At 53.7% G+C, this 26255-nt stretch overlaps 1 protein-coding gene across 2 annotated transcripts; it reads left to right on the top strand.

Annotated features, from left to right (window-relative positions):
* Window positions 1-15305: 15305 nt before the first annotated feature.
* Window positions 15306-24888, top strand: LOC137142345 (myb-related transcription factor, partner of profilin-like). Of its 2 annotated transcripts, none has more exons than XM_067531655.1 (2): window positions 15306-16011; window positions 23446-24888. In XM_067531655.1, the coding sequence occupies exons 1-2, from the start codon at window positions 15567-15569 to the stop codon at window positions 24003-24005; spliced, it is 1005 nt and encodes a 334-aa protein (XP_067387756.1). In that variant the 5' UTR covers window positions 15306-15566; the 3' UTR covers window positions 24006-24888. The 2 variants fall into 2 exon arrangements, with proteins under 2 accessions (XP_067387756.1, XP_067387755.1); XM_067531654.1 differs by having other exon boundaries at window positions 15310-16011; window positions 23440-24888.
* The last annotated feature ends 1367 nt before the right edge of the window (window positions 24889-26255 follow it).

Raw genomic sequence — 26255 nt, 5'->3', positions numbered from 1 at the left:
AAGACCGCTTGTGCTAGCCAATGAGCCCCTAAAGTGGTGGGGTGGGAGGAAATGGGATCGTCTCTGCATTATCCAGCACTGACAGCGACGCTGTTGCTACCCACTCGGTCTCCGGGCTCAGCTCACATATAAGAGAGGCATTTGCAGAAGGGAACACAGCAAAGGCTGGTGGGAACCATATTTCTTTAGCCGCTCGTCGCGTGTGGCTGGACTGCCACATAAGCGTTTGCCCCACGGACCTCAAAGTACACACAGACACACCTGTGCACATAGACACACGTGCGCACACCCACCTACAGCCAGACGCTCCCACGCCTGCGCATGCAAACACACCACCCGATGGCTCCCTGGGCATGGTGGGCATCGGGGCTGCACCCAGCCAGAGGGTGCCCGTCCCGGTCAGGTCGCTGCTGGGGCTCGGAGCCCGGCTGGAGGTGGCTGTGTCACGCTAGCTGCAGAGGCTAATGGCTGCTGAGCCTGGCTCCAACGCTGGTTTCTTGGGACCCAGCGAAATGTCTATATTTGGGCACTTTGCACAGAGCTGCCCAAGCAGCGTCTCATTCCTCGGCTCTTCCGAACTGTGGGCAGGTGGCCAGCTCTAGGCCAGCGAGGGGCGCCGGGGATTCACTCACTGCAACCACAAGGGAAAAAAACAAGGCCCAGCGCCCCTCTGATACAGCGCCAGGGCAGTCCCAGCACTCCCAAGAGATGGGGGTCCTGGCCCTGGCAGGGACTGCAGGTGGGGGCCTGGCCATGGCAGGCTCCTGGGGCAGCAGGCTTGTGGCCCTCACAGGACTCCCCAGGGAGCTGGGGTGCTGAGGCCCAATGGATGGAGGTCTTGGCGCTGGACTGCGAACGCTGGCTGGTCTCCACTGACCCAGCCTCTCCGCAAGGCCTCTGTGCTGGGATTTCACCCCCATTACGCCAGGTGAGATCAGTAGCTAGCTGCAGCACTCAGCCCGCGGGCTTCTTAAACGCCTGGCCCTGCCTTTCTGCACAGGCCACTGGGCTCCCCTCCGTGGGTGCTCCCCTTTCTGGTCTAGCCGGCTCCTGCCACGCTCTCTGGGGATGTCACACTCGTGGGTGTCCCGTGTGGCTCCTGGTCCGTGTCCCTGGTGACAGGTGGGAGAGCGCCGGAAAGGCCAAGCAGGCGCCAGCGCAAGCAGTGGGGCTGGTGGGGCTCTGCCCCCAGCGAGATGGCAGCATGTGCAGGTGTGCGAGTCTCCTCACTGTCTGGCGTCAGCAGTGGCGGTTCTTTGGCCCAGCCTGCGGAGCCAGCGGTGCTTTCAGCTGTTTTAATGCCTGATGTGCTGACGCGCTTTCCCTTGGTGCTCCTGGGTGGATGGTACCTTGAGTGAGGATGCTGGAGGAGGGGGTGGGGGGATTTGGGGTAAGGGACAGGAGTGCAAGTGACAAACGGAGATGGGCGTCACCTGCGCATCTCCAAGATCATGGGGGGCAGCTGCCAGAGGGAGGTGTGGGGGGGCCTAGCAGAACCAGGATCCCTCCCTCTGGGCCACAATTTGCAGAGTGTGACCCCCATGGTAAATTTCCAGGGGGTTCTCGGGAGGGGCAGGAACGCGGTTGGGGGGGGGGGGTGCTCTGCCACGGTCAGGGTGTATCTGGAGAGCAGAAGCTAGGAGGAGCTTAGCTAACACAGCTGCAACTTCCCCTTCCCTGTAAATGGAGGCGGGGCTGGTGCTGAGGTTTCCTTTGCTACCAGGGGCCATTGACTGTCAGGGTAGGTCTGCACGGCAGGGCTCTCGGGGGGGGGGGGGGGGGGGGGAGCTGTTTGGGAAGGGGCCGGCTGACTAGTGGTCCGGTGAGATTTTGGCCAGCAACAAAACTATCCCTGGAGGGGCTGCCCTGCCTGGGCTCCACCCCTGTCCTGCTGCCTGCCAGGGGCTGGCATGGGGAATGGAGCGGCACCGTTGAATGTAACTAGGTACATCAGGTCGCGCTACGCCCCGGGCCAGTCGCTGCACTGTCCCCTCTCAGGGTGTCTCTGCTGTGCCCCCAGGACAGTCCCGCCGTTCCCCCAGGGTGGGCCCAGCACTCTCCCCCTGGGGCAGTGTCTCTGCTCGCCCCCAGAGCCTACAGCCAGACTGAGAGGGACCATCTGAGAACTGCAGGCGACACCAACATGTGTGTGTGTGTGTGTGTGTGTGTGTATCTCCCGCCCCCGACGTCTCTCTCACACACCCTTGCCCTTTTCTTGGTGAGCTTCCTCTAAAGGCTAGAGCCAGGGCAACAACTGGTGGGCTCGTCTCCGCTCTTGGCTAACGGCGATAGCAGGAGCCCTCCGTGTCTCCCCTTGGTTTCCAGCCCAGCCAGCTGTTCTCAGGGCCTAGAGCTGCCGGCTCGTCCGAGAGCCCCTTGGCTCGGTGGCAAGAGCAGATCCGGGGACCCCGTGTTTTGGGGCAGGCTGTCACGCAGGTGCATTGTTTGTGGCATGGAAATGGGGAGGAAAGCGACATTCCTGGGGGGAAGATGTACCCTCACTGAGCAGCGAGGCTGCATTGTTGATGCCTTTCCCCCAGCAGAAATCCCTGCACTACTCACCCAGCTGGGACACGGCCTGCTACTGAACTGCAGCTTAGAGCTACGCTGCAGCCCGGTCCCGGCCTGGGCAGGGTCTGTAGCATAGACAGTTCTCACCTGCCCACTGACAACTTCATTCAGATCCTGCTCTGCTCCCCGCTCCCTTCCCCTCTGCCTCTTTTCTCAGCGGCAGGGGTGACATTTGCATTGGTTCTGGGCCAGGAGTGGGGACCCCCAAACCCACCCGACTGCAGACCAGCAAAGGGATGTGTGACATTAGCTTCTCCATGACAATACGGTCTGATGTCATCTGCAGAGGATGCTGATCTCAGCATGAAATGGAGACACCAAAGCAAGAATGGTCCTGCCTCCAATGGGACTGCCTCAGGGTTGCTGGTGATAGGTAAGGGAACCCGCAGTTCAAATCCAGGCCAGGCCAGCCCGGATTGAGGGACATCTCCATCTGCTGGTTGTTTGCTGGCCTGTCTGTGATGAGTTGGGAGCAGGTGACAAGAGGGATGGCTTGGCTCACTTCCTAAAGAACAGGTGTCCTCAGCAGAAATGCCTCATCGCAGTTACCAGTGAGTGACACCGCGCTGGCTCTCTCAGCAGAGAGCCTGGCATGAGTTTGCATTGCTGCTGCCCACATTGTACCAGCCCCTCTCTCATGGATGGACAGGAGCCACCAGGCCCCAGGGACGTCCATCTCACATGTTCCAGCTGCAATATATAAGTTACAGAGGCACAGAGTGATTCCATGGTTAGTTAAGCCATGATTTCCACTTAAAGCAGGACTCAAATCCCTGCCTTTAGTAACTGAATTTAATCTCCAAGTTTGGCAGTAACCCTTCAGAGGCTGCTTGGATTTTCTATATCATTGTTCAGTAAATACTGGCTCACTTTTACAGGGAAGCATTTAAAAATGACCCTGTTTGAAATGGTGCCATTTTTCTCACATTTCTTTGGGTTCTTCTCACTAAACAACAACTCAAATGCCAAACGTCTCTTGCTCTCTCCGCTCCTACAGTGATGGAGGCCAGAGATGGACCTTACAGATAGCGTTTGTGACGCTGGCAGACCAAGTGCCGACTCATGCCAAGGTCCCCATGTCTCAGATGAATCCTGACAAATGCAGAGCTGAAACTGGTCTGGCTGACCAGGGTGTAGTATTGTTAAAACAGCCATTAGAATTATAACAATGGGTTTGGTGTTTAGACTTTATGGAATGTTTGTAAATTGCGGCTGGCATTAATCTCACTTATAACTTCTGTATCCCTTATTGTAGGGTAACATGGGAGTGTTTGTTTTGTAACTGTGTGACTCACCAGACAGGCGAGCAGCATGGCTTAGTGTGAAGTGTTGGTCTCCAACAGAAGGTGTTGTGTCCTCACTGACAAGAGAGGCCCAGCAACACCAGACAGACCAGCGTGGAACGTTAAAGAGGACAAAAGACTGTTTTTACTCTGCCCCTCCCATGAAGATGAGGCTTGCAAGTGAATTACTCCTTTGAGTTTGCAGTTCAAAGCAGAAATGGAGTAGGGAATAAAAACCACTAACAAGGAGGAACTGGATCTGATTGCTTCTTGGCCTCTGGGGGCAAGGTTTCTAGACATAAGCAAGAGATGCCCAGTTGCTTAGCCTGGGTTAGCCCTACAGGACAAAAGAGCTTGCTTATTAGCTAAGCATCTATTACCTTTTGAGATTTAAGATTGTAACTCATTTTTGTATCTATGTTTACCTATTTAACCTTGTAAATTGCTCTCATTTTCTTTTCCTATTTAATAATAGATAGTTTATTATAGGATTGGCCACAAGCCTTGTCTTTGGTGTGAGATCTAAGGTGCAACTGACCTGGGCTAAGTGACTGGTCCTTTGGGATTGGGAATAACCTGAATATTGCTGTGATTCTTGGTGTCAAGGATCATCTATCACAAGGCGGGCTCAGCTGGGTGACAGGAGAAATCAGAGTGTCTGTGACTCCATGGTAAGGTATTACAGTGCCTGCCTGAGGAGTTCGCACTTGATAATTGGTTAGTAAAACCTAAATATAGAACTGACAGCCAGTTTGGGCCCTGGGCCCTGGCTGCTACCAGTCTGCCCTGAGGTTGCCCCGTGTTCAACAGGCACTTTTCTGTCCCAGGAGTTGTAGCTTGATCCAGTGTTAGCTCAGCTGTGCTGGGCAGTTACACAGGCTTCTCAGAAGCACTTCCTGTCCTTTGCCTTTGCCTTTTCTCACTGACAGAGTCTAATCTATTTTCTGGAGGACGGGTCTTGGGCCCAATTTTATTTCATCTGTAACCCCCGCAGGAGATTACCTACATTCCTGGGGCTCTGTGTGCTGGTAGCTCAGGGAGGGGGAGTCAAGGCAGACTCAATAGGGATGGAGATGCCCCTTCCAGGGAGCTCAGGAGAGGGGAGAGGCCATTTTGGGGGCAGTCTGGAGCCAAGGGAAAAGGGGCAGGACTGGCTGTGTGGGAGCTGGTGAGCCCAGGCCTGCATGCAGGGTTCCCCCTGAGAATTGGCCCCTGGGGACTGGAAAGCCAGACTCCTCACCTTCAGCCCTTCCCGCTCCAAGGTGTCTCCCAGTTTGTAGAGTTCTGTTATGAAAAGGTCTCTCTGCAGGCTGAGTTAGCCTCCAGTTCCCTAGGAGGGAGCGTCACCACATGGCAAGCTCTGCTCTGGCTGCTAGGCTGGGGCCGTGGCCTGCTGTGACTGCGCTGGGGTGGGAGACTGAAGTTTGGGTTTTTGGTGTAGTTTTGTAATTTGCACCTGGAGCGCTGCACCCCTTGGTGCTGAGGGGAAATCCTGGGACCAGAAGCAGCCTGACGCCTGCATGAAGAGGATCCCTGCCAGCAGAGACCAGCCCCTCTGCAGGGACTGAGGAGCCCAGAGTCATCTCTGACCCCGAGGATCAATCCCGGAGTTTGTGAGTGCACCATCTATTAGTTAGTTAGTTAGTCAGTCAGGAAAACTGTTTGAGGAACCCCCTACTCCCTGAACAGTGTCCTCAAGCCAGGGAGTACGGATTTTGGGGGTTTTGATAATCTGCTGCCTATTAAATCTGCAGAGGGATTGACCACCTTGTCCCAGTGGTGAGCCTGTTGGGCTGTGTGAACCCAGTCAGCCACACTGCTAAACCACTGCCCAGAAGATACCGTGGCCACAGGTCATCCAGAGCCCCATCGAAGTCCGCGTACCAACGGGACACTAATTTTACAATTGCTACATCGGGTCATGTGACTGGTGCTCCTAAGTATGGTGTTTTACCTTGTTATGTTATATTTATCTCCTGTTTAATATAATGGCTGTGTGGAATATATTGTGTGTGTTTGTGATATTCCTTGGGAGTCTCCAACTATCTGGCAAGTAAGTAGGAGTTATCCTGTGGTTAGCATTTTCTTCCCAAGCTGCCCTGGTGACTCTGCCAGGAAGGAGCGAGGGGGGTGGAGGCACCGCCAATTAAATTCGTAGGGAAAAAAACCATAAAAGCAGATACACCCTGCTGAGTGGGTGGCAGGATCCATAAGAACCCAGGCCTGTCCATCAAAACCTATAAGCAGATTGCATTAATAAAGGTAACAGGGTGGAGAAGGGCGCTATAGATCTTTTCATTAATGACCTTGGCAAAAAAAAGCAGGAATGTGCTAATGACATTTGCTAGTGACTCAAAGTTGGGAGGCATCATCAATACTGTGGCGGTTCACCATATTGGACAGCAAAAACTGGATGACCTAGGGCAGCGTTTCTCAACCTCTTCAATACCAGGGACTGGCTTGCTGCCTTCAGGGAGATATCAAGGACCAGCACCAGTCCACGAACCAGTCGTTGAGAAACAGTGACCTAGAGGACTGGAGGAATAAAAATGTAATAGTACAAAGCCATGCACTTAGGGACTAATTACAAGAATTTGTTTTATAAGCTGGGAGCCCATCTGTTGGAAGAGAAACATCTGGGTGTTTTAGTCAATCACAGAATGACTATGAGCCACCAGTGCGCTGTGGCTGTGAAAGGGACAAATGCACTTCTAGGGGGTGTCAGGTGAGACATTTCCAAAGTATTAATGCCATTTATAAGGCCCTGATAAGAGCCCATTTGGAATCCCGTGTGCAAGTCTGATCACCCACATTCAAGTAAGATGAATTCAAACTGGAAGAGGTGCAGAGAAGAGCTACAAGGATGATCAAGAGCATGGACGGCTTATCTTATGAGAGGACACTGGAAGAGCTTGGCTTGTCTAGTCTAGCAAAATGCAGGCTGAGAGGGGATCTGATTGCTCACTATAAGTACATCAGGGGGAAACACCAGTGAGGGTGAAGAGCTACTGACGTCAAAGGACAATGTTGGCACAAGAAGAAAGGGAGATAAACTGGCCAGGAATTAATGAAGACTGGAAATGAGAAGAAAGTTTCTAACCATCCGAGGAGGGAGGCTCTGGAACAGCTTCCCAAGAGGAGCAGGAACTGAACAAACTGATAAAGCAAACCCAGGGCACTTGTTAGCCACAGCTAAGTGCCAGGATGACTGACATGAGGTCGCCCTGGCCACAGCACGCAGGAGAGGAGCTCACAGTCCGACAGTAATGAGCACAGCCTGCGTAAGCAGACAGCTGGGAGGTCCTAGGTGGTCACAGATACAGCCCAGAGGGAGGCATGAGTTTGCAATCCTTTGTGTTTCTCGTCTCCGCCGCCTTTCAGGAATAAGCACTCTCACATTCAGACAGCGCCTTTCAACACAAAGGATCTCAAAGCTCTCTACGTACAGAAATCACTTTCCCATTCATCATAATGCAGCCACCTCTCGGTGGCATGAGGCAGCCTTTGAAACAGTGCACAGCCACACTATACAACAGCTTCGGGTAGCATCCAAAGAAGTAGCCTGAACACGCGTGAAACTGCAGGGAATTAGGGCGCGTTTGGATCACGTTTAAGTCATTTTAAATGTGGCTCGGAGCCCAGCGGTGACTGGTGAATGCACCAGCGCCCTCGTGTGGTGGCAATTCTCTGCTCCCACTCTCCTAATCCAGTTCATTTACACCCCGATTTGAGGAGCACCATTTGAGCCAGCTTTGGCCTGGCTTCCTGAGGTGCTGAGCCCCTGCAGCTCCAGCTGGCGGCAGCTGGAATTGGTACTTGGCCCCGCTGACAGTCAGGCTGAGGCTTCACAACTCGTGGGCACGTTTAAGGTGAGGGGCTTAAACCTCCCACTCAGTGGCTGTGGGCTAGTGCTAGGCTAGGTGACTGCAATGTGGCCCTGAGTGATGGCTACGCAGACGCTCTGGCTGGGGCAGAAGCTGGCTGCACACACTGGCTGGACAGAGCATGCCCCACCAGCCGCACACCTGTCTAAGGGATGCATCTGGACCCTATCACCTAAGCACCTCCGAGGGCAACGTATTTGTCCTCCCACCACCCCTGAGAAGTGAGGCAGTGCTCTCAGATGGGAAACTGAGGCCTAGGGGACTTGACTTGGGCATTGCAACACTAGGTGCCCTGCTGCCCACAGCCCTGACCTAGGTGCCCAGGCTCCCCAGACAATGCATGGGGAGAGTCAGGCACCTGAGAAGGGATCATCCAAGCCAGCACACTGAGCAGGGAGCTGCGTAAGCCAGCGAGGTGTGAAACGCAGAGCAGAGGGGTGAGACAGGCCCAGATCCTCAAAGGTCTTTAGGAACCTAACTCCCCTTGAGCTGGGCCTTAGGTGCCTGACAGATTAGAAGAAGGCATGTCCCTCCACTAGGGATTAGTTGCCTAAGACAGATCTGCCCCTTCTCAGGACCCTTCCCCACCCATTATAGCTAATAGCTGGGGGTCAGGGCACTCCCCTGAGACATAGGAAACCTGGGTTCAAATCTCAGCTCTGCCTGATTTGCACCCAGGTCTTTCATGTCCTCTGTGAGTGTCCCAACCTCTCTGACCCTCACTGCTGATTAGGCCAGCAAGTGCAAGAGACTGACTCCATAGCCCCTTGGTTAGGGGTGGGATACCCTGGATCCACTCCCTACTCTAACAAGTACTTAATTATTTATTGCCTTCCATGTAGAAGAGTTCCAGAGGGGTAGCCGTGTTAGTCTGTATACAGCAAAAACAACGAGAGTTCTGTAGCACTTTAAAGACCAACAAATTTAATTTCAACAGGCATCAGCTTTCGTGGGCTTCAGCCCACTGCATTTGAGGAATTAAATCTGCTGAAATTAAATTTGTTGGTCTTTAAAGTGCTACAGAACTCTCGTTGTTTTTAATTATTTATATAAAGTGGAATAGCTGTGAGAGGTCATGGTGAAGCTATCAGGGGGTTGCTCACACATTACAGATGAGTTCAGGGAACTTGGAAGCGTGCGGAAGAAAACTGTCCATGCAAACTTCTCCGCTCTTTCCTGTCCCACAAATGAAGGAAGACAGTATATTTTGGAAGGGGAGGAGAGTTTTGGTTTAGTGGAACATTGGTGCACCATCTATGGGGAGAAGGGGCTGTATAGTTTGGATGGTCTCCCCATCTCAGTAAAGGGGGGACCAGTCTTGGGGACAGGCTGGCTAGAGCAGTCAGGAAGGAGTTAATCTAATAATAAAAGAGGAGGGTAAAAAGAGAGAAGATATAAAACTCAGCACAAAATTAATCAAGGCACCAAAGAACATGAAGAGAAAAAATGATTTAATTGCCTGTAAATCAATGCTAGGAACATGGGTAACAAGAGCAGTTGGACTTTTGGCTGTCCATGCTGACTGGTGGGAATTCAGGTGCCTATAGGGCAGGCAGTGGTTTGGTGAATGTCAGTGGTTCCTAAATGTTGGACTTAGCTGCCTCTTTAGAGACCTAGGTGCCTACATCCCTTTCAAAACCTAGCCTTAAGTGACTTGCCCAAGGTCACCCAGTGAATCTGTGGCAGAGGAGGGAATTGACTCCAGGTCTCCCAAGGCCCAGCTAGTGCATTAACCAGCAGGCCAGCCTTCTTCACTCTGTATGCCACTGCAGCTGCCAGTCCAGTTCCAGGTTATATTCCAGGTGTTTCCCTCCCTAGAGCCCAAAATATCCTAGTCCCAAATCACTTCAGGGAGGCCTCCTCTGCACCTGGTGACCAGAACTCCTCAGCTCTCTAGCAGAGCATGATGGATGCTCAGGGAGGGAAGACGGTGCTCTCAGTAGCAGCTGTCACCTCAAGATTCAACCAAAGCATTTGACAGCTGGCTTCTGCCATGACGATCTTTCCAGCTATCTCAGAGAGTATTGCTCAGGTTCTGGGTAGATTAATGGGGATGGTTTTGACTCTTAATGGCCTGACAAATGCCTCTTCCATGATATCACTGGCCATCCTCTGGCTCTCAGATTCCCTCAGTATCACAGAGTGGGCGTTTTCCCTAAGGACCCATAGTTCTGGCACGCCCTGCCACCCCTGGTCTGAAATCAAACAGATCTACTGTCTTTCAGGGCGTGCTGCATGACCCCCTGGACTCAGGTGAGCTTTGAAGAGAGGAAGGGGGCTGGAGACAGCGCTTAATTTGAAATGAAAGAGGGGCTGGGGCCCAAGCTGGCTGGCCAGAGTGCAGGGGCTGCTGGCTGGGCACCCCGCTCTGAAGGCAGCGTCACAGCCAGCAGCAGCGCAGAAGTAAGGGTGGCAGGGCCTGTGGCATTGCCCTCTTATTTCTGCGCTGCTGCTGGCAGCGGCACAGCCTTCAGAGCTGGGCGACCGGAGAGTGGGAGCCCACAGGTGCAGGAGCTATGAACTTCCGAGTCTAAAGGTGCCGGGGCAAATTAAGCACTGGCTGGAGATACACTCTGATGAGGGGGGTGCTCCTGTTAGACCAGTGACACTCCCACTGAGTGCAGCAAGAGGCTTTTTAACATGTCTCCTGTGGCTCTTTATTAACCAGTCTAAGGTATTAACCAGTCAAGATGCTTTTACTGTTATTAACCAATTGTAGTTGATAAATTAATAATACCTGGTCAGTCATTTTGCTGTGAAAGTCAAATACATAATATATAAATAAAGCAAAACAGTTCCCCTGCCATACTGTTTAAATGGGAATATATAGCACTGTAGTAAATGAAACAATGAAGTCACACAACTGTGGCTGTTCTGGGTGATGTTGATTGCTAATTTGGCTCCTGAACCACTGAGGTCTGAGTATCACTGGATTAGAGCTGCTCTGTGGTGGGAGGGATGAGTAGGTTGGGATCAGTGGCTGCCTGCATGGGCAGGTTTCTTATTCTAAATCAAAATCAAATAAAAAATAATATATATATTTGCTCCCCCTAGAAATTGCTGTGAGCCTGGCCTGACAAGATCACATTGCAAGAGCCACCTCCCTGCCCTGGCTTTCCACTAACTGAGGAAACATAAGAAATGGGAATTACCAGACTGGATCAGACCCAGAGTCTGTCAAGTCCAGTGTCCTGTCTCCTACAGGGGCCATCACCAGCTGCTTCAGAGAAAGGAGCAACAAACCCCACAGTGGGCAGAAGGGGAATAATCTGTCCCACAGGGGAGTCTCATCCTGAACTCTACTAGCTAGAGACGGGCTTAAGCCCTTTAACGGGAGAATTTATCCCCTCTAAAAATGTAGATTTTTTGTAACTATTCTAACTTTGGCTATTCTTGTTGTTGCTGTAGCTGTCTAATCCCTCCTTAAATCTTGGAAAGTTCTTGGACTCAGCATCCCGTGGCAATGAGTTCTGCATGCTAATTATATGATGTGTGAAAGATTATTTTTTCTGTTTGGAATTTCCCACCTTTCAGTTTCATTGACTGTCCCCCTTGTTCCTGTGTTGGGAGACAGGGAAAACAGACACTCCTTGGCGTCCCTTCTCTAGACCAGTCAGTATTTTATAGACTTATATCATGTCCCCCCTTATTCATCTCCTTTCTAATATAAAAATCCCAAGCCCGCTATGGAGCAGGGAACTGGATGTGAGGATCATAAGCACAAAGGTGATAGTCAAAGCCACATTTGCAGCTGAGATCATCCAGAGAGAGGATGCAGAGACAGAAGGGGGGGGGGGGGCTAAGGATGAAGCCCTGAGGGACCCCCACAGAAAAAGGAAGAGGAGCCAATACACCGAAGATAGGAAGAGAACCAGGAGAGGACAGTCATGGAAGCCCAGAAATGACAATGACAAGAATTGGGCAGCAAGCCCATACATCAGAAGCAATTAAATTGCTCGCAGTAAGATAACTGCCACGAAAGGCGATCAGAGGCGAGTCTAAGAGTTATTTCACACAGGCAAGCACGTGCCAAGTGGAGAGGCAGCGAGCAGTTGGGTGAGTGGGGTCATAGCAGCCAGTGTTTATCAGGAGGTGCCCAGCCGGCAGATAATGTCAGCTGATGCCCCTATCCTTTTGGGGGTTTAATGCTCACTGGGATAAGCCAGCGTTTAGAGCAGAAGGGAGTGTCGGCTGATCAGAAGCCACCCAGAACACACCCCATAGCCAGCAGAGGCCTGGGAGAGTGGAGAAACCTGTTCTACAAGCCAGCTGCCCCTCTCCCTCAGCCCCCAAGAGGAGGAGGGGAGAGAAAGACAAAGGCCAAGGCAAAGAGCAGCTCACACAGGGCTACAGGCTTCCCCTTCCCTGCATCTGCCAGCTACACAGTGCAGAAGGTGGGTGACTTCATGCAAATGAGTCAGGATCCTAATGTGCCTATTTGCATATGAGCAACATCTTATTTACATAGGTGCCAGCAAGTGTCCAGATCCAAACGTCTAATCACGACATTGCCTCCAAGGGCAGGTCCCCTTTCCCTTCCCCCACCATGGTGAGAAGGGGGATTGTCTCTGACCTTGGCTGGGCTCCCTCTCCACCCATCGGCAACCCCGAGACATCCTGCCCCCTCCCCACAGCTCTTCTCCAGGCAGGCGGGCGGGCCTAGAAAGTTGTATGTCAACCTCCCTGCCAAAGCCTGAGCAGGGCTCTCCCTAGCTCTCCGGCTGTAGGAGCAGCACTGGAGGCAGCTGGTCGGGGGGGGGGGAGGAGTCTCTATGGTTAGGAGGATGCCAGAAACCTTCCAGCTGATCCAGGATCACAACCAGATCTGAGCTCACACCCCTGAGACTAGCCCTGGCTACAACCCACAGGCCATGTGGGAGGTGTGGGAGGGAAGGGGAGATTCTCTGCCCCAGAAGGAATGAAGCCCTGTTAACCTGACAGCTGGGGGGGCCAAGGGTTCCTGAAACCCAGTCAGCCTGGCCAGGGGACATGCCCAGCCAGTTTTCCTCAGCCACCCAGTCCTGGATCTTTCACTACTTCCCCATCTGGACTGGATGAAGGCAATGCAGGTCCTTAGGCCCTCAAGACACAGAGGCAGAGCCCTGCACCAGGGCCCCACTTGGAGTGCTGGTGGCAGGGGGGGACCCCTTCCAGAGAGGCAGGTACAGCAGTGTGGAGCCCCATTCTCCTTCCCAGGAGTGAGCAGGCCCCATCCCTTCAGGAGCAGGAGGACTGGCAACAGGTCGTGCTCCTCTTCCCCCAGGGAGACAGGTGTGACAGCAGAGGACCTGCAACACTACCCTAGGAACTGAAGTGTGTCTGCTGGGGTGGATGGTAGGCACACTCTGCACTCTTCCCTTCCTACCACACAGCCCTCTGCTGGGCTGGTACTGGCAGGGCTCCTGGAAGTGGGGGGTCTTTAAGCTAACACCCCACTGACATGTATAGGGCAGTAAGTTCACCCTCTGAGAGCTCCCGGCTGTCACAGACTCAGGCAGGCACTGCTACATTAATTACACTCTGCTCATATTTTCAAGTTTTTCTTTGTAACTATGAGCGAGAGACTTACTTTACACAAGACTCTAGGTTTTGGGTATTTTTAATCACTCAACTGCAGGAGCTGGGGTCATAGGCACAGACCTAGAGTGCCTGTGCCGAGAGCAGCTGACCCTGTACGCTATCCCACCTACACCACTCAGCCAACCTTACCTTTCTCCCTCTGAAAATGCAGGCAAGCCTACAACAGATCAATAGAACAAATTAGTAGCAGATGATAAAACTCTCTCTCAGGAATTCATCTCCACTACTACTGTATAACTGTGAACTAACACTGAACAAAAAACATCCAGGTGTTATTTCCTACAAAACAGTTAAGAAGGCAAATGCACGTGTTCAACATGCACATCTCTAAGCCTGCCACACCCCTATAATCAACACATTTCATAACACCAGAGAGATCGACCATTCCAATCCTATTCATCCAGATAATCTCCTACTGCTACCACATGCCCCACAATGAGAACAACTATAGAACAAGTACATAACATGATGTACTCTGGAACTGCATTTCTTTTGCAATCTGTTGTAGACATTTAGGATCTGACCAATGCACCAGTGCACTGATCTTCCACTGACAGCAAAAAGACATTGGAAAAGGCACCTACCAAACAAGAAAGCATCCTACAACCTATTTCTATCGAAGAACAAAACAAAGTTGAGTGGATGGTAGGAATCAAGTGGGCAGAAAAGAGTGAAGAAGGATTATACGGCAGTGGGGAACTGGCTGCATCCCTTAACCGCCCATTTCAGATTTATTAAACCAATGTAACAGCAACCCCCGATTGTATGCACATCCCCAATGCCTGAAGCTACAAACCCCATAGGATCAGAATGGCTCTGCCAACTTCTTTGGCTACAGGTTGTTCTAGAAGCTGCCTGCGCACAGTATGGCTTCCTGCTGCATGCAGCTGCATTGATTTCCTGCTTTCTGTTCAAGTTACCGCCCCCAACACTGGCATACTGGGGTACTCATAGATTCATAGGTTCCATGGTCAGAAGGGACCATTATGATCATCTAGTCTGACCTCCTGTATAACACAGGCCAGAGAACTGCTCCAAAATAATTCCTGGGGCCCATTTGGCAATTCAGGTTGTGATAAGTGGCCCACATGTCCGTTACTGGCTACATGGGTTAAGTAAGTAGCATTTCACAGATGAAGAGGCAGAGGCCTCAAGAGTTTAACGAGGTGCCTACACGATGCTATGCGTTAAGTATGGGACTGGAAGCCTGGAGATCTGCATCTTAATTGGATGGACAGGGAGACACTGCATGACCTCAGGCACCTCACAGAGGTCCACATTTTCAAGAGTAGCTGATGTTGGATGCCTTACGTTTTAGGTGGCCAACTTGAGATCCCTTGGGTCTGATTTCCAGAGCTGCTAAACCACTGCTCTGGCTGACCTGAATTGGAGCGGGAGGAACTCAGCAGATCTAAAAATCCAGCCTGTAAACAAGGCACCCCCAACCAGAGGCCCTGGAGTTTGGCCTGGACTCTTTGGGCTCAGTTTCCCCAGCTGCAAAGCAGGGCAGCAACATTTACCTGCCTCCTAGCAGGTCAGTCACCCCTAAGGGCCAGGCGGGTCTGGAGAGCAGCCAGTTCCATGGGGCTGGGCCATCGCCCAGCTGGGGCTGGCGCGGAGGACTTCCTGGCTGCTGGCAGGGGTAGGCTACCCCATCGTAGTCAGGGTGAGGCTGACACAGTGCCCCCGGTGGAGCTGGGATGGCAGCCCTGGGTTTGCTGGGGGTAGCAGAGGACATGGGATAGTCGCCAGCCCCACACCCCTCGGGTGCCGTCCTGCCGGTTCCGCGGCGGCCCTTCGCTCTGTCCCCGGCTGCCAAACCCCGAGGGCCCCTTGGCGCCTCCCCGGCCAAGTCCCAGCGCGTCGCTTTCTGTCCTCCCTCCCACCCACCCTCCCAGCAAGCGCCCGCGGAAGCCGGGCCCCGGAGCGTGGCCGGGCTGAAGTCGGTGCCCCAAGGCCGGGCAAGGGAGCCGGCGCGAGCGGGCTAGGGGCCGCCCCGCCGCCCACGGGCTTTGTCCCCCCGGCCGGCCCGCCCTCTCCACCAGGGGGCGGCGGCGCTGCGTAGCAGCCGCTTCCCCGGCCCGCCCCGCTCCACTCCCGTCCCCGCCCGGCCGCAGACAAAGGCCGGCCTCCCCTCCCGCCCGTCCCGCCGGCGCAGCGAGCTCCGCGCGCGGCATGGGCGGCTCCGGGGGCCCCGCGGAGCCATGAGGCGCGGGCTGCGGGCGCAGCGGCGGCGGCGGCGAGCAGCATGGCCGGGGCCGGGGCCGGGGCCAGGGCCGGCCGGCGGGGCATCCCCAAGCGCAAGCCCAACTTCACGCTGCAGGAGATCGACATCCTGATGAGCGAGGTGCTGCGCTACGAGCAGCTGCTCTTCGGGGCCAGCTCCACCAACGTCAACGCCTACGAGAAGCAGAAGATCTGGTGGCGCATCACCAACAAGATCAACGCGGCGGGCCGCAACCAGCGCGACATCGGCGAGGTGAAGAACCGCTGGCGCGGCCTGCGCCGCCGGGCCAACGACAAGATCACCCGGCACCGCCAGGAGCGCCAGGCGCCGCCCGACGGCCGCCCCTGCCCCGCGCCCCGCGGCCCCGAGCCGCCCCGCGAGCCCGAGCTCGGCCCGCAGTGGGGCCTGCACGGCGTGTGCCCGCTGGACGCGCCGCTCGGCCCCGGCGAGGTGCCCGCCCCGCAGGGTGAGTGAGGGAGGGAGGCCCGGCCGCGCCGAGCTCCAGTGGGCCGGGCCCGGCCCCCCCGGCGATGCTTCCCCAGCGAGCCCCGGCTGCCCCCAACTGCGGCCCGGCCCTGGAGGGGTGGCGGCGGTGATCGCCCCATGAGCGCTCCCCGGGGGCTCGGCCCCTCGCGGACCCGCTGCGCTGGGTTGGCCGGGGGGGGCTCCCAGGTCTTTTCCCCCTAAGTTCTCCCCCAGCCCGCGCCTGCCGCTGCCTAGTGGGGGTCACCCCAGAGCATCACCCCATAGGTTGGGTCTCCCCTAGCAGCAGCCCACTGCTGTGTGATGGGCAGGACAACAGCTGGCTGAGAGGCACCTTGTCTGTGGGGTTGACACAGCCTGAGGGCAGTTCCAGGACAGGTCTCTACTGCCCAAAGGTGTATAAGCCGTGGGAGGGGGGAGATAAAACCTTGGTCTTGCATGAGTCTGGAAGAGCTGCTTCATTCAGCATGGCAAAGCCAGCAACCTGTCCCTAAGCCCAGCAAAGCCTGCAGCGCTGGGCGCACAAGCTGGGCACGTGATGCATGGTTCTGGTGCCTTTGACCAAAGCCCTGAGCAGATAGGCTATGTTATAAGAGACAGGGGAGGTCTACGCTTCAAGCTGGGGTGTGTGAGTCCAGGTTTGAGGAGACATGCCTGCACTAGCTCTGATCAAGGGAGGGTGCTGAAAATGGAGCATATCTGCCATAACACGAGCCACTAGCTTCCCTGCATACATACCTGGCTGAGATGTTAAGCATGGCTTTGGGGCGCCTGGCCCCTCGTGCCGTTGTGGCTCCGCTTTACATTTGCTAGCATGGGTATGTCTGCGCCAGCTGAATCACACCTCCGGCTTCATGTGTCCATGTACCTACCCATAGTCCCTTCTTTGAGCCCCACCCTAGCAGGTGCATTTAATAGACAGTGAGTAGAATTTCTCTCTGCTTGATCAGTGTCCATCTGGTGCTGTTTGTAGGCTCTTCAATGGTGCTTATTATCATATCCAAGCACCTCAAACATCAATGGATTTAAGCCCCCATCACAGCATAGTATTGTGTCCATTTTAGAGGGGCAAACTCAGGCATGTGGGGGTGAACTGACTTGTCCAAGCTCTCACACAGAATCTGGCAGTGCCAGGAATAAAACCAGATCTCTCGATTAGCCATAATAAGCCTTAACAAGCAAATCTTTGCTTCCAAGAGGCTCCCAGAGCAGAACACTGTGATCTAGGTGTGGCTGGCACAGAGCTGTGCAAAGAGGGCCTTGCCTCCGTGCTTGGGAACATGATACCTCGGCAGCTGCTGCCCAATGCCACACGCTTTGTTGCCATATCGCTGTGCAAACTCGCATCTGTCTTGCTATTCCCTCTCTTTCCTCTGTCTCTTGCAGCACTGCTGCTTCTCAGATTTCTCCCTGCCCTGGAGTACTTTCTTTCAGGCTCTCTTTCCCTCCATGGTACTCGCTTTTTTTTTTTTTTTAAAGCTATCGCAGTTTTCTCTTTTATTTCTAGCGCTCTGGATCACTCCTGTGTCTTCCCTGGTGTGTGCAGCTCTTCCCAAACTGGCATGGTCTGCATACATCATTCCCTCTCCTTCCTGATCACTAATGGAGATGTTAAAAGGAGAACTAATGCTGCTGTCTCTAATGCCATGCCAGGTGCTTCTCCCAACTCAGTGATTCCCTTTGTTGGCAGTTCTTCAGCCAGTTTCTGTTACAAATGACAGTGCTTCTGGCCAAGCACTCTGACATAACTGTGAGACAGGTTCAGTGAAACACAGGATCGAGTGCTTTAGTAAGTCCGAGTATGTAACCATACACCTTATCTTTGTCTACAATTTGCTCTTGAGGTTTGTTTGTCTAATTCTTGTATTGTGGTTGTGCGTAGGGGCCTAAACCGGGCCAGGACCCCGTGCTGTGTACAAACCGATAGTAAAAGGCAGTGCCTGCCCCAAGGATCTTACATTCTCAAAGACTGGACATAACAGGTGCATGAAGCAAACAATTGGGGATGAGAAGGATGGGGAAACAAACATAATTGGATGTCTTGGTACAGGCTAGTTTGTGTGCTCAATTCTTAGCTAATCAATAGCTGTAATAACCTGGCTGCTCGTATGTTTTGTGTGCATTATGGCAGGTGAACTTTGAGGAGGGACTCCCAAGGAGGAGAAGGTGATTGAGGCTTTATGGATTCTGACTGGGAGGAAGGGGTAGCATGGAAGAAAGTGGGGAAGTGCAAGATGATCATGGCTCAGATGAGACTTTTGGCAAGACGGGAGTAGGAAGACTGGGTCTTGGAGATCTCCTGCGGGAGGAATTTAGGCACAACCTAGCCAAAGGAGAGGGCCATGTAAAACATAAAACAAGATTAACTGCTTGAGAGATGGGGAGGACGGCAACGCCATCCGTTTTGATAGAAAAAGTGAAAGAGCAGGAGCTCTAACTTAGCTGTGTTAAATTCCATTTGGCAGCTCAACATCCATAAGAAAATGTCACAAAGACAGGCTGAGATTTTAGTTTGGACCCCATCATGAAAAATCTTTCTGAACCCCCACTTCTGGCTTTCAAACAACCCCCCCAGCCTCTCCAAGCTCTTCATGGGAAGCAAGCTCCCCACAGGCCCTACTCAAAGTGGCATCAGATCCTGCCATAACAGATGCAAAGCCTTTAGACATATCTCCACAGCTACAATGGTCAATACCCTCCACAACACACCTTTCAAGATCCATGGGTTCGACAAATACTTGTCACAACGTGGTAAATAACAAACAGGACAGGCCACTGACACAGAGCAACCCAGATCGCTTGATAAGTGGGTGCCAGCAAACTATACATGGTCTTAATACAGCTAAATATATATCTCTAGGAACAAGGAATATAGGCCATGCTTGCCGGGTGCGGGGACTCTATCCTGGGAAGCAGTGACTCTGAAAAAGATTTGGAGGTTGTGGTGGATAATCTGCTGAACATGGGTTTGCAATGTGACACTGGCCAAAGAGGCTAATGCAATCATATGATTCATAAAAAAGGAATCTCAAGTAGTAGTAGAGAGGTTATTTTTCCTCTGTATTTGGCCCTGGTGCGACTGTTGCTGGAATACTGTGTCCCATTCTACTGCCCACAATTCGAGAAGGATATTGATAAATTGGAGCAGGCTCAGAGACGAGCCAAGAGAATGATTAAAGGATTAGAAATAAGCCTTATAGTGATAAACTCAAGGAGCCCAATCTCTTGATCACTGTCTGTCAGTACCTACATGTGCATGGGGAAAAATATTTAAAAATGGACTTTTCAGTCTAGCAGAGGAAGGTCTAACACCATCCAATGGCTGGCAGTTGCAGCTAGACAAATTCAGATTGGAAGTAAGATGTACATTTTTAATAACGAAGGTAATTGTTAAATTAACATTGAGGCAAGGGTCCTGGTGGATTCTCCAGCCCTGAAATCTGACCAAGAAGTGGTTGTTGATTCGTGCCAGGATCTCTGTTTCAGGGCACTGCAGGGGACACATGCTGGCTGGGAAGGGCACTGAATGGAATTAGAGAGGAATTTCAGATTGTGGCTGTAGCAGCATGTTCTCATTAAGTTTAGACTTGAAGGCAGGTGGAGGGGGAGTTGGAGTCAAGATGGCTTTTTTATGATCGGAGAGACCATACATAAACGTCTATCTCTTGAAGGGCAGGAGAATGAGGCTGGGGCAAGCAGTCAGGAGACAGGGTTGGGACTTTGGCACCACTCGGTGGGTTTGAGCAGGAAAGATGCCAGCATGTGATCTTGTCCCTCTCCCATTACTGATCCTGAACTTGTCTGGCAACTCCCCTCCCTGCCCCGATTGCGTCCTGGGGAGGGAAGCTAGGCTGAAGGAACAGGGATTGGCTGGTTACTATCCTTCCTTCTTTGGAAAATTTACCTTTCTACAGTCTGATAATTCCTCAGTTCCTCGTAGCTCTTCAACAACTCAGTGCTTTAACTAGTACCCTCGCGCTTTGCACATCATCCGTGATCTGATGTTCTGAGGAATTCTGATTCCAGATTGGCCACAGGCAGCTGTTGAATACAGATCTGCGTACTGAGACTTCAGTTGTCTCCCCTGCCTTCTGGCACACTGATGTTTTGCTCTTATGTATTCCTCTTGGGTTAAAATACCCTTCGCCCGCCTGGCTTCCTGTGAAGGGATAAGTGAGCTCACCTGGACCCCTATCCTGTGGGGTGGGGGAGCCCTTTGGAGCTGTCCTTAATGTGGAAAAATCTCTTCCCATTCTGGCCACTGAAGGACTGGCCATGCCAAAGGGCTGTGGAGGCTGAGAACTGGCAACTTCTTTCAGAAATGCCACTTGACAGTTGACCCCATGTCACGGAAACCCATCCAGACAGCTCAGTGTTCTGCAATAAGTTTATTAGTGTTTAGATCCAGAGGAGCATATATACAGTAACTCATGGGCCGAATTCACCCCATGCAGGCACAGTTCCAGTGGAGTTGTGTGTTTTACACCGGCACTGAATTAAGCTCTGCAGCTGGCTATCCCGCACCTTAGTGCTTCCCGGACCTTGGGCAAGTCACTTAACTTGTCTGCACTCTCCCTCTCTCTGAAAGGGAGACAGCTACTCCCTATCTCCCTGCAATCTGAGGCATCCACTCTGCAGTCTTCTAGCACAGATCCTGCATAGCCCCATTGACTTTGGAGGGCTTCACGTAGGACTCCACGTTAGTGAAGACTTGCATGAATGGAGCCTTAATTACTTGTCATTTGCGAAGGGCATTCAAAGATGCTGTCAGGCTAAAAATATATTGGAGGACCCTGGAGGCTCCCTTGTTGGGGCTACATTCTAAAATGGGACCATGATCCTGTTTTGTGGGTTGCAGGTTTGTGCGGGTTCTCCCCCGTGGAAAAGCAGGTGTGAAAGCTCACCTGGCTGGGTCACTTTCAGGCCATTTAGTGCAGTCTTGGGTTTTTTTCTCTTTAAAAATGTTTAAATGAGAAACTTGGTATTTGGACACTGATTGACATTTTTTCTTGGTACGTTATTGTTGATGCTGTCTCTTAAATAAACCTTGCCTGGCTCCACAAAACGTGGAGAGAGCTGGGCCGTCGATACAGCTGGTGCAGGGCGGAGTTTGGAGGTGTGTTATAGGAACCATTTTAGCTGTTTGTTGATGTGCACAGAGCATCCGAACTTGATTGACCGGGTTCAGGTGCACATGAGCCTTTCCCCATGATGGTTTTGTGTCAAGAGTTGATCCTGCAGCTGAGAGGGTCTCGTGTGCAGCTGCTGAATGATTTCAGATGTATTCTCTGTCAGCAGCTGTACTTCAAACACCTGTATCCTCTGCTCTCCCCCCCATCCCATAGTGTGTAACCCTCCACTCTCAAGATGCCACTTAAAAAAATGCTAGGAAACTCCTGCACACAACTCTGCTGGTAAGCGGTTAAGGTTGCTACACCAGTAGCGTACTGGAGGTGGGGCAGGGAGCGGAGGGGACAGGCTGCTGGGAGCCAGGCTGTGGGGTGGCGCTGGGCCGGCCCTTCACAATATGCAGGCGGTGGGGGACGCAGGAGGCTCTGAGGGGTGCAGCGCATCCTGTGCCCCCTGCGCGTAATAAAAGGCTGGCCCAGCGGGCCCCCCCCACGCCGGAGGGGAGGGGTGAGGCCACCCTGTCCAAGCCGGTGCCGGCCTGCGGGGTTGGAGCAGTGGGTAAGTGCAGGGGGGGAGGGACGGCAGAGCCAAGCCTGCATTTGCTGCCCCTCCTCCACAAGCCTGGGATCCCGCCTGCCCTGCGCGGGGGGGGTCTGGGGGAGGGTGTCACAAATGTAGGCTTAGCCCCCGGGCACCAGAGACCCTCCATACGCCACTGTGTACACACAACGTACCTGACACACAAGCAAGGAAATGAAATTAAGCCACTTAACAAACAGTATGTACCTTCCCCCTCCTCCCTCTGCAAGCCCACGCCTTACCTTTGCCATGAGCCACGCAGTGCAGGCTACATCTGTCCCCTTGAGATACCAGCCTTCCATTGCTACCGCTAACCACCCTTCTGCACGCACCCCTTTACCCACCCCCACCGCCCCGACAGCCACAACTACTAGTGGGAGAGGAGAGGGAATGGTCTTTTGTGTGGCTTCTCCATTACTGGAGGCTTGCAACCATGGTAGCCCCTTCTATGCGATCCGCTGCTAATCTCTGGATGGATGGGCCTCCTGATCTACCCAGGATATGTGCTGTTCGGTGACTTAATTTAGTTTCCTTGCTTTTGTGGGGCTTGTGTCAGATATGGGGGGGTGAATGCACCTCAGCTGCTTCACCAGGGAGTCTGTGTACTAGCCGTCTGTTACCAAAACTGGAATGAGGGAGAGGAATTAAATCCCCTACTTGTATGTTGCTGTCCACATAGTGGGCAGGGCCATGCAGTCAAACTTCCTGAGAAGAGGACCAAATTGCACTGCAGGTGACAGATGGTCCAGCGCAGGAGCGTGGGACAGTGTGCTCTCTGCAATGCACGTGCATTGGCCAGCGGGAGACCTATAAGGCTCAGGGTGATCTAGCACACGTGACTTGGTTAGCTGGCTGGCACCCTGCAGCAAAGGGGATGTTGCATGTAGTGTCTGGGGGCCCCATTGTACAGACCTAACAAAAAGAGGGTGTGCCCCAGAGATCGATATAAATCTGCTCCCCGTTAGGTCACGGCTTTTTCTGCCCTTTGCTTTGCTGCTTTCCCTGTTTGAGCATCTCCTCTGTTGTAGGTTTTCTTTCCTTTGCCAACTCCTAGCTGCTCGTCAGGGGCTCTGCACCCAGCCCCTCTGCTAACCTGGTCAGCAGTTGAATAGCTGATTCTAAAGCTGAAAGGCAATGCTGCCAGCACTGGCATGGGTTGAGACTGGCAGAAGGGGGCAGGCCTGGGCCTTGGCTCTCCCTGCAATCAGGAGGACTGGAAACCCAGTGACGTACCGAGGGAGGGGGGCGGAGAGGCCAGGCCCCTGGGCACCGGCCTGAAGGGGGACACCGGGCCAGCCCTTCACCACACGCAGGAGGCGGGAGGTGCAGGAAGCTTTGAGGGGCGACCCTCAGCACCTCCCCCCCATCTCCCCCATGAGGTTGTGGAGGGCTGGCCTGGGTGACGCCGTCCCGTCCAAGCCAGAGCCAAGCTGTGGGGCAGGAGCAGTGGGTAAGCACCAGGCCGGCTCTTCACGATGGACAGGGGGCACAGGAGGCTATGAGGGACACCCCTCAGTGCCTCCCCCCCCTTCCCGTTCTTGCTTTTGGTGCGGGTGGGGGTTCAGAGATAACCCTGGCTATCCAGAGCCGAAGCATTGGGCTGTATTTTCCCTGGTGGGCCTGTTTCCAGGCAGGAAGCTGCCCACGGTTGCTGACCCTGGCTTTCTCTTTCCAGTCTGATCTGATCTGTCCTCTTTGCCAGGGGCAGGAGTGAAGGAGGAGCCGGTAAAGGAGGAGCCCGTGGACGTGAAGCCAGAGCCATTCCGTACCCCTCCCGCTGAGGCCATCCATCAGCAAGCGCCCCGGGGAGGGGAGAGGCGGCTCCTTAGGAGCGCTGGCCATGTGCCGGACGATCCGTGTGAAGGCTGGAGCCGGAGCCCGCAGAATCCCTCACAAACTGAACTCTCCATCAATGAGCTGGGGGGACAGCAAGAGCCCCTGGGCACAGATTTCACGAGCATTATCTTTGACCAAGAGGCAGAGCACCTGAATGATTGTAATGTGAGTGAGACTGTGACCCCCGTAACTGTGTCGCTGCGGGACGGGGGGCTGGAGAGTGGCCATCTCAGCCCAGTGGAGAAGCGGATTATCCAGTCCAACGAGCAGCTGGTGCAGGAGATGCGAGCCTTCCGCAGGGAGTACGCGGAGAGCCGCAGGGAAACTGCCTCCATCCTGCGCATCATCGCCAAGGCGCTCAGCAGCGTGAGCAGCAGCCTCTCTGAGATCCGCGATCTCTACCTCCGACAGCAAGTGACCCCCAAGCAGTGAGGGGCCACCAGGCCGTGTCCTAATGCAGCTGGGACCTGGGGGGACCGGACTTCCCATTCCCAGGGAGGGAAGTGCTGAGAGGGGGCTGCATGGAGCAGAGACATGAACGACCCCTCAGCCAATGGGAGCGAAATCTTGGGTTGGGGACGTGGTTCTCCCACACTCCCCCTTTCCCCACCTCAATAAAACTCTGAACTGGCCATGTGCTCCCCAGTATCTGTTCCAGGCAGGGCCTGTGCCGGGAGGTGCACACTAGGAAGAGTAGTTGGGTTATGGCCGTGGCATTTTTGTCTAAACCCTTAATTACTTTCACTGCCCTCTTTGCTTTTGCTGCCTGTCCCTGCCGCGTCTGCAGCCCTGCCTGGCTCCTGGCGGAGGAAGGCTTGGTCCGTCACACTGGCGCTGAGAGTTCCCAGAGCTCTGCGTGGAACTGGAGTGTGGCTGCCTCTCTCAGGCTGGGACTGTCCCAGGCGGGGTGGGGAGGTGGATAAGGAGATCCGGGGGTGGGAGAGAGATACCAAGCCAGAAATGTTCAGAAGCGTCCATTGGTTGTGAGTGCTGCATTTCCTGGGTCTCCAGCTTGAGACGCGTGGAGCCAGGATTTCACAGGTGCCTCTGGCTCCCTTGGAGTTGGGGATGCTCAATCCCTTGTGAGATCCCAGCCCCGCTGTCGTGCACTGGATACGCTGGGAACCGAGGCACCTGAGATCAGTGGGTGCTTCTGGAGCTATAGCTATATGGAGGGGAGGAGGGATAGATGGTGAGGGAAATCAGTCTCTTAGAGGGATACTAACGTGACTGTTCACCCTAAACCCAATCCCTCCCACCCGGGCCAGAGCCTCCTTAGTGCTGGCAAGCTGGGTAAGTGCTGACTGTACGTGCTGCACTCTCTGATGTGAACCGCTTGGGCTGCTGTGCCTGTCCATTGCAGTTTTTTCCAGGGCGACCGCCTGGCCTGCACCCTTGCTGCATCACCCACTGGGTGCCTGAAGCGTCAGCACTGAAATGGAGCTGGAGCACGCCCAGCTCTGGGGCCAGTTCTTCCCCTGCCACGTCTCCAGAAAGATGGGAAGGGCCCACTGATCTCAGCCAGGCCAGGCTCAGGGAATGAGGTGTCCTACGGTGCATCTTTCTGGGGCTCTCCTGGCACGGACCAGGTAACATGCTTCCCTATTGCCAAGGGACCAGCGTCTGCTTCCCTGACTCAGGAACTCCTGGCTCTCCCATAGTGCCTTCAGTGGGACTAGGGGGGGAACAGGGCCCTCTCGCAGGGGGAGGGGTAGAATCTAGCCCAAGGCAACGGGTGTTGAACAGACGCACCATCCTTCTGAAAGAGGCAGAAGCAAACTAAACGTCCAGGGTTGGCAGCGGGTTTGAGGCTTTCCCCTGGATCCATCTGCTCTGTGTTGGCATGAGTTTGCTGCTTAACTGTGATTGGCCAAATGCGCCCACAATTGCTCCAGCCCCTTTGCTGTGTTGCTTTCCTCTGACTTCTTTCCCCTTCCTTCTTCCCCTCTGGGCAGGTGGTGCCTGGTCCGGAGAGGGATGTAGCGTGAGTGCAGCGCCCTGCAGCCCTATTGCCTTTCTCTGCTCGCAAGCCTATGCAGACGCTGTGCGAACTGGCATTGGCTATGTCCCCCCAGCGAGGTGTGTCTGGCCCCTGGCCTTCTCCCTCTGGCTGTGGTACAGTTACGGTTATTCCTCCCTGCAGCATTGGCTGCATTTTCCCAAGCAGTTTTTTAATTGCTTTCTGCTCCCGTTTGCAGATTTTCCAGGGTCCTTAGTACTATTTCCCTGTCCTCACAGGCATTGTCAGCTCCCTTGGTTTAGTGTCACCTGTGCCTCTCCCTCCCCCCTCCCAGATAAGGACCCGACCCCCGTTCCTTCAGTCCCTGTTGGACTCTCCTGCTCACTTATCCAGCGTAACTTTTCTTGTAAGATCTTTGAGGGACACTATCAGAAGCGTCACTAAAATGCAGCTATTTCTGCACTTGCTACATTGCAATCAGATATCTTCCGCAACTGTCTGTAACCCTCATGCTGCTGCTCTGAACACTGGCCAGTTTGCAAAAATGTTCCCCTGTGGGACCCTACCATCAGGCACCCCAATAAGTGCCTTCCCTTTCAGAGGTGCTGGCAACCAGTAGCTCCCATCTGCTTCAATTGAGACTGAACGTGCAACACCGCTGAATAAGCCCACGTAATTGGGGTGAAAATTTTGGTCTACATCCTCTGTTGCTTTTGTCTTTA

This window comes from Emydura macquarii, unplaced genomic scaffold (assembly GCF_026122565.2).
Source record: "Emydura macquarii macquarii isolate MOO-44397 ecotype Brisbane River unplaced genomic scaffold, CSIRO-AGI_Emac_v2 contig_3220, whole genome shotgun sequence".
Taxonomy (NCBI): domain Eukaryota; kingdom Metazoa; phylum Chordata; order Testudines; family Chelidae; genus Emydura; species Emydura macquarii.
The sequence above is the reverse complement of the archived record's forward strand: the minus strand, read 5'-3'. Positions and strand labels throughout refer to the sequence as shown.

Excerpts from the sequence above, each read along its gene's own strand:
- LOC137142345 (XM_067531654.1), top strand. The coding sequence starts at position 15,567 with ATGGCCGGGGCCGGGGCCGGGGCCAGGGCCGGCCGGCGGGGCATCCCC. Across the intron at positions 16,012-23,439 it reads CGAGGTGCCCGCCCCGCAGG|GGGCAGGAGTGAAGGAGGAG; the intron begins GTGAGTGAGGGA and ends CCTCTTTGCCAG.